General features: G+C 46.5%; 1 protein-coding gene across 1 annotated transcript in view; it reads right to left on the bottom strand.

The window, feature by feature from the left end:
- LOC107122859 (vomeronasal type-2 receptor 26-like) overlaps positions 1–2,336 on the bottom strand; it is a 20,865-nt gene extending 18,529 nt beyond the window's left edge. The window contains exon 1 of the mRNA XM_015425999.1: positions 2,122–2,336. Coding sequence (XP_015281485.1) covers positions 2,122–2,336 — 215 coding nt within the window. The remainder of the gene's footprint in view (positions 1–2,121) is intronic.
- Between the last annotated feature and the right edge of the window lie 6,015 nt (positions 2,337–8,351).

Raw genomic sequence — 8,351 nt, 5'->3', positions numbered from 1 at the left:
GTTTGTAAGCCGCTCTGAGACACCTTTGGGTTGTGAAGGGCGGGGTATAGATCCAATCTCCTCCTCCTCCTCCTCCTCCTCCTCCTCCTCTTCTTCTTCTTCTTCTTCTTCTTCTTCTTCTTCTTCTTCTTCTTCTTCTTCTTATTCTATTTGAGGTTATTCACCCTTCTATGCATTCCTTTGTCCTTTGGAGCATGAACTTTACACCTGGAATACAACTCAGACAGTGCTGAGAGATCAGCTGTCCAGCTCAGAGAAAGAAACCAAGAAAAATCAAATATGCTACAGATGAATCAACCAATCAATATAAGGACAGTAACACCACCTCACCTTCTATCAGAGAGAAGCATGCTGATATAATGTTCTCAGGTCCAAAGGAAAAAAATCCCTTTCAAGTCAGTAATTTCCATAATCTATCAAAATGTAGATCCATCTTTGGATGCCATTTTTTTAAAAAATAGTCCTCTGTGTCAAATGACTTGTCTATCTCGGTTATCTTCTACATCACCAGGGACTCTGTCTCAGCTGGCTTTTCACTACAAAGCTCTTGTATCTGGCATCTCTCCAGTTCAAAGAAGCCAAAAAATTATTCTTGGGCAGGAAGCCTGTTCTATTTCTCTTCCCTGCCACAGTTTAAGCGAGAAGTTGATAAATCCCACTGAGGTCAACATCTAACGAACTGAAGGAAATAACTCATTGAGGATGGGACCATCAGTAAATAAGCAAAGTAAAAGGGGGAAACAAACTCAACTGAAAAAGTACTGAGAATGTCTCAAAGGCCTTATTTTTTTAACTACATTATTGTATACACAATCTAATAAATATATTTATTTTAATATAAATTCTGTCTGCTGTAGCCATGAGGAAATGACACTTAGCTTCTCTAAAGTCAACTAAAGTAAAGGTAAAGGTTCCCTTTCTCGAAAGCCAGTCAAATCCGACTCTAGGGTTGCGGTGCTCATCTCCGTTTCCAAGCCGAAGAGCCAGCGCTGTCTGAAGACATTTCCATGGTCATGTGACCAGCATGACTAAACACCAAGGCGCGCGGAACACTGTTACCTTCCCACTGAAGGGGTACCTATTTATCTACTTGCAATTTCTTGCTTTCGAACTGCTAGGTTGGCAGGAGCTGGAACTAGAGACGGGAGCTCACTCCATCATGCGGCACCCCTGGATCTCGAACTGCTGAACTACCGACGTTTCCCAGCCTGCAGTTCAGCGTCTTAACCACTTGAGCCACCGCAGCTCCAAAGTCAACTAAACAGACACCTAGAATGGACTTCCATTATGGACGGGGAATTACGAAACCATTTTCCAGGTGGAGAAGACACCAAAATGTGACACTTCAGGTGGCTTTTCCTTCAATTTACTTATGAGGAACCAGGGAGGCTGGCCCATTAGGGCACATAAAGCAGTGCTCCTCCCAGTCCCAGCTGTCCTCAGTTCCGCCTTGCCTGCCTCCTTCTTTACTCCTGGTCCACATCAAGTCAGGTTGAGGGTTGCCAGCCTCTAGGTAGGGCTTGGAGATGTCCTGGAATCACAACTGATCTCCAGATGACAGAGATCAGTTCTCCAGGATAAAATAGCTGCTTTGGAGGGTGGGCTCTATGGCGTTATAGCCTGCTGAGGTCCCTCCCTTCCCCAAAATGCAACCTCCCCAGACTCATCCCCCCCCCGAAAAAAAAATCTCCAAGAATTTCCAACCCAGAAGATGGCAACCCTTGTAAGGTCAGTCCTTAGTAGTCGGGGATTGGAGGGCTCGGCAGGGAAACATCAACTTACAAAGGCTCATGGGCAGAGCCTTAAAGGAGGAGGGAAGGTTTTCTATCGGTGGAGGTCCTCATGAAGAAGAAACAATGGAGGAGCTGTCCTGGGAGGAGCTGAGAACAGACTGATCAATGAATTCTGCTGTTACGTTGGGTCCCTACTTATTTTTATTTTTATTTATTTTATCATTCAATTTATATCCCGCTCGAACCCCGAAGGGTCTCTGAGCGGCTTCCACAATCATTGGTTCCTAACTAAGGCCACAATTATACGGGGGGTGACTTCCTACCAGCACCCGGCAGCAGGGCTTGTTGTTGGAGTCTGTCGTCTTCCGGAAGCCTCGGATGTCGGCACTCCACGTCCAGTGTCCTGGGGCAGATTTCTTCCTTTTCCGTGGCTTCCTCCGACAGGCTCCTCCAGTGCACGGGCCCGCGACCGCCGCAGCTCCGACTATCGTCCCTTTTGGCTCCGTTGCGCTGCGCCGACACGCCGCCGTACCACCGTGGCTCCGCCTCTTCTGGATTCTGCCGCTCATGCCACGCTCGCAGGGCACTCCTCAGCTGCTCCATTGCTTCACTTGCCACTCTGCCATCGCCATTCCGTTGCCACCGCCGCCGATGCCTCTGCTGCACGCCCCACCGGAGGAGGGTGCCCCCTGCCACCTAGGGCAGGGACCCATTTATCTACTTGCTAGATATTAATGCTTTCGAAACACTGGGTGCTGGGTGGGCGGGAGCTGGGACTAGGGCTGGGAGCTCACCCCGGCCGTGGTGGGTCTCGAACAGCAATAGTGCTGTTCGTTGATGTTATAGCAGGCATTCTTACTGCCTGCACCACCGCTCCCTTAAGAGCTCCCTTTTGGAGCGGCTCCCTTTTCTTCGCACATGTAGCATGATTTTGATTACATTACAAGTTTCTTTGTTGATCAGGCATGAATACCCCTCTATTCTTTTACTGGAAACCTTTAGGGAAAAGAATCCAGGGCCAAACTAGACATTACATGCAACACGAATCAGGTCTCACTTGTCTGACGCGTTCATGCAGGGAGTAGCCTTAAAAAAAATCTCTTTTTCACTCTGTGCAGCTCCAAACATTGTGTGGGAGACGAGGCCATTTTCTCCAGTGGTAACACCCACAGTGGGGGCCTGGCTGTCCCTTCCTCAGGGTACACATGCCCTGGGGTGACCCTGGGGAGCCCAAGGAAATGGGAAACAGGAAAATTGCACAGGGGGGGGCAACCCTGAAGTCCCCCCATTCCCTCTCACTGCATTTGGAGTTACATGGAGCAAGATTCTTGCAGGTTAGTCCTCATATGAATGTGTGGCTAAGAGCCGGGTCAGGCACCTACGATGTGACTCACATTACACATAACATTTAGTTTGGCCCTTACATACAATTTCATCCGTTGTTATATTTCTGCTTAACTCGAGCCTGACTCTAAGACATTCTTTGAACCCACGATTCCTGCATCATTGCTTAGGGTAAGTAACTGTTTGTCCTCTCCCAAATCAGGAACAGAGGGCCAACCACTTGTGTGGTTGCCCTTTTATCCGGAGCTGTATGCAAACGCAGGGGCCGCTTTCCTGTTTAAAGGAGGTCTCCACTCTCCTTGGGCCAGCTACCTTGGGTCCCTGTGTGTGTGAGTGAGGACTGTCACGTCAAACCCTCTCAAAGCCTCTCGAAATGATGATGTGGCTTCAACTTGTTTGCACCTCAATAGTATTTAGAGGTGATTTCTGTTCTTCTGATATAGAATATTGTTACATTTTGAATCTAGCTGTGCAGCAGATCTATTTAAAATCTGGCTGTCTGTCTTTCTAGGCATCCTATCAGAGGTGCAGCTGGTGGAATCTGGAGGGGATGTAAAGAGGCCCGGAGAGTCCCTCCAACTTTCTTGTCAAGCTTCTGGGTTTTCCTTTGGCAGCTACCGGTTTAACTGGGTCAGGCAGGCTTCTGGGAAGGGCTTGGAGTGGTTGGCCTATATAAGTACATCTTCAAACCCCATCTACTACTCAGATTCTGTGAAAGGACGATTCACCATCTCCAGGGAGGATTCCAACAACCTGCTGAAGCTGCAAATGAACAACCTGAAAACTGAAGACACGGCTGTGTATTACTGTGCAAGACACACAGTGAGAGGAAGTGAATTTGTAGCCAGGCAAAAACCCTCTTTCTGTGCTGACAGCTGTCTGAGCCAGTTCTTCTGCAAATTGCCAAGTGCAAGAAATTAAGAACATTTAATGAATAGTCTATTTTACTGAATGTAATCGGTTCAAGAACTAGTCTCCCTACCAGTGTTCTCTCTAAGCTGAGTTAGTGTGAGCTAGCTCACAGTTTTTTAGCCTCTGGCTCACACATTTTTGCCTTAGCTCAGGAAGGATCGCTCCAGAGCAAACTAATTTATGCAGTAGCCAAATCACTCGCTCACAGCTTTAATGCCAGTAGCTCACAAAGTAGAATTTTTGCCCACAGGACTCCACAGCTTAGAACATTGCTCCCTACCAAGGGAATTTTGGGAGCTATACTTCTGTGACAGGAGTCAGGGGTTTCTGATAGGATACTCACCAAACTATAGTTCAAAGATTATTTGGGTGACATCAGGAGTGATGGCAAATAGCATTAACCCAATATAAGTCTACAGTGCATGCATTTCATACTTCAGATGGAACTTATAGGTCTCTTTATAGTGGTTAGGAGTGCAGACTCTAATCTGGGAGAACCAGGTTTGATTTCCCCACTCCTCCACATGCAGCTGCTGGTGTGACCTTGGGTCAGTCACAAGTTCTTTCAGAACAGTTCTCTCAAGGGCCGTTCTCTCAGAGCTCTCTCAGCCCCACCTACCTTGCAGGGTGTCTGTTGTGGGGAGGGGAAGGGAAAGGAGCCTGTAAGGCACTCTGAGACTCCTTCTGGTAGTGAAGGGCAGGGTATAAATCCAGTCTCTACTTACTGTGATGGGAACCCACAATTCAAACAATAAAGGGAGGGGGAGAGCACAGCTCATTATGTCCAAATCTCCTTGCTGGTCAGCAGCTCAGCAGTCAGCCAAGCCTGGGGAGTGGGCTGCAGCCAACTTGGACCAGGGCAACAGCTTCTGTTATAGCCCAGCTGCAGGGTGGACATTGTGGCTGGGCCCTGTCATTGAGGGTGTGGTGTAGGGTGGATCAGAGGTTCAGATCAGGTGGGTCGGCCCAGGGGCTTTGGGAGTTGATGTGGTAGCGTCAGCGATGACTGAGTTCAGGGAGAAGAAGCTGGAGCCGGCCCATCTTCCCATGGGGTGAGCTCAGCAGAGAGGGGGCAGTATGGGTGGGAAGGTCCTGCATCCACTGGGATCTGAATAATCAGTTGGGAGAACACCCAGAAGGACCAGGAAGGGAGAAGACGGAGCAAAGACCTGCCCTATAAACCAGACTACTGGAGACCAGCGTGCCTACCCACCTGAAGCTTTCTGTAACCATTTGTTCATTTTGGAGATGGACAATTTGCCATTTGAAAAGAGACTTCTTAACACGTTGCATGATATGATAACCCTTTCCTGATGTGAGTTAATTCTGTAAATCGTTCCTACTTCCTTTTTCTTAATTATTTTTTGTACCCTACTATGGCCCCGGTCATATGGGCCAGAACGCGGGGGGGAGGCGTGGCTGTTTGCCCCGGAGCAAAATAAAGCATGGTAGCCCTATCACACAGTCCCCCGAGTCTTTGCATTTAGGCTGTTCGCTGGCAATCACATGGCAATGCTGGAGCATGGCAAAGTCGCGGCACGGCAAGCATTTTGCATTTGTGCGCATGCGCAGTTCCATGGAGCAGCACTGCTTTCAGTTATGTGTTTGTGCGTATGCGCTTACAAAAAACATCCGGTTTGTGACAGGATGTGGACAGGCACCGGATGCCACAGGATACTAGTGCTCCCGCGATCAGATGTCTGCCCCTGCACTGTGTTTTCCGGATACTAGTGCACTTTCTGAGGTACTTTTTTACTGCACATCTTTGGCGGGATGCCACAGGTTGGCCACAGGTGCGCTATGCTTCCCAAATGTTGTGGTGTGATCGCGCCCCGAAAATCCACCTGACATTTGTGCCTTTAGTGCGGCAAATCCTCTGTGTGACCGGGGCCTATATTGCACTTTTATTTTCACTGAATGAGGGAGTGGCTAGAACCTCTGACCTATCTCATCATTCATTATGTATATCTAGACAACCACCCTGAATATGATACCAGGCCTCTCTTCCAAAACTCCTCCATCTTTCCCCCTCCATTTCTGCAATTTTTTAAGGGAAACTGTGTTCTTTCTTTCTGTTGTATGTGAGGAAGTAAGCTCCATATCGCAAAAGGTCATACTTCAGTAAATATTGTTAGCCTTTATGATGCCACTGGACTTCTACAATTACAGAAGGTCCAGGTTTTGTTATAGCAGGCTGTGAAAGGCCAGATGGATGCAGAAGAAAATGAGAAAGGGCAAACCTTGACCACTCTAATGAGCAATACGAGGGAAAAGGGTTCATTAGCCACCCATACCAGGAGATGGTCATGTGGACCTGTTCCACAGGGATTCACAGGTATCATTTAGGCAGAGTTCATAGATCTATCCCAATTCTCAACACACACGCCTGTACAAATATCTGTTCATAAAGTCAGGGCAGAAGATTCTCATCCTTTTTTTATCAGAAGGGGGCAGCAATTCTCTAAAAAATGATTGTGATGAATAATAATTTTTAGCCTGACTTGTGGTTTTCACTTCAAGGTTGGTTAATTCCTTTGCCATCTGTCAGATGTCAAATGCTGTCAAGTTGCAGCTGGCTTATGGTGACCCTGGAAAAGGGTTTTTAAGGCATGTGAGAAGCGGAGGTGGTTTACCCTTGCCTTCTTCTGCAGATACTTCCTTGGAGGCCTCCCTTCCATGTGCTGACCTTGCTTAACTTTTGATATATGATGAGTTTGGGATCTACCAGGGCACCTCCCCACCCCATCTGTTAGACAGCTAATATTGTACCAATCTCTTGAGGCTATCATTCCCCAAAGAATTTGCTATAAATTTCTGTTAGTAACTATGATCCCTGTATGATGTTTTCCACAGAGCAAGGGCACGATCACATCATACCAGATACATAATGTTAACTTTTCTTTCCAACAAATAGAGAGAGATGAATTCCAACCCTCTTGGAAATCCATGGTGGGGGAAAGAATCCTGGTCAATATAACATGCAGGTCTACCCTAAAGCCAGAATAATTAGCCTTTAGCTATCCCTTTTCTGTATCCATCTACTCTTTGGAAGTAGAGATTTCACAGCCTACCCCCTACCCCCATTCCCGAGAGACTTATATTTTATTCTTGGTCATGGCCAGTGTTCCCTCTAAGTTGAGTCAGTGTGAACTAGCTCACGATTTTGTAGCCTCTGGCTCACATATTTTTGTCATCACTTAGGAAGGATGGCACCAGAGCAAACTAATTGATGCAGTAGCCAAATCACCTGCTCACAGCTTTAATGCCAGTAGCTCACAAAGTAGAATTTTTGCTCATAGGACTCCACAACTTAGAGGGAACATTGGTCATGGCACCAAAATCTTGAATTCTCTCACCAGGATATTTGTCTGTCACCTTATGTTGCCATCTTATGCCAGTGATGTAAACTCTTCCCCCCCCCTCCATCTAACATTGTCTCAGAGATCCCTACTTTCTGACCAATGTTTCCATTACTGTTCCAACATTCCTGTATTTTAGCTTCAGTTTTAATTGTTTTAATGATCTGTGTCTTGGGGAGTGGCTGGTATTCATGGTTTTAAATGTGGTTTTATTATGCATATTTTAATTTGTTAGAAAGGTGGGGTATAAATTTTGTGGAAAATATAGAGACATGCATACATTTTTAACCCAGATCTGCCTTCAGTTCATATACTCCAAACCCACAATGACAGTCATAATGATCAACATGTTATAGAATTATGTCCTGTTACACTGGTCTTAGATGATGTGCAGACACAAAGAACTCCTACTTGGCAGTGACTACTTTTGGCTCTTTTTATCCTGTGCTGCATGCAAATTTAGGGGTAGCTTCCTGCTTAAATCAGTCAATTCCTCCAAGATCCCAGCTACAACCACAGACATTACTCCTGAGTACCCAATTACTTTGTAGCCTATCTTCTTCAGAACAACAATGCTGAATTTTTTGCTTCAATTTGTTTTCTTTGTACCATTCTTCAGAGGTATGCTTCTATTTTTTAAAAAAAACAAATACAAAGGGGCATTACAATATAGTTATATGTTTCTGCTAGATCAGTTGTCTTCAAACATCTATCTTTCTGCAGCGGCCCTTTCAAAAGTCCAGCTGGTGGCATCTGGAGGAGATATGAAGAAGCCTAGAGACTCCCTCCACCTTTCCTGTCAAGGCTCTGGGTTCACCTTCAGCAGCTACCATTTTGACTGGGTCAGACAGGCTCCTGGAAAGGGGCTAGAATGGGTAGCCCTCATACAAGCCAACCCAACGTACTACTCAGATTCTGTGAAAGGACGGTTCACCATCTCCAGGGACAACTCCAACAGCCTGCTGCACCTGCAAATGAACAACTTGAAACTTGAAGACACTGC

The sequence above is a fragment of the Gekko japonicus genome, unplaced genomic scaffold (genome assembly GCF_001447785.1).
Source record: "Gekko japonicus isolate JY-2015 unplaced genomic scaffold, Gekko_japonicus_V1.1 scaffold4195, whole genome shotgun sequence".
Lineage (NCBI taxonomy): Eukaryota > Metazoa > Chordata > Lepidosauria > Squamata > Gekkonidae > Gekko > Gekko japonicus.
Note: the sequence above shows the minus strand (reverse complement) of the source record. Positions and strands in the feature narration are given on the sequence as shown.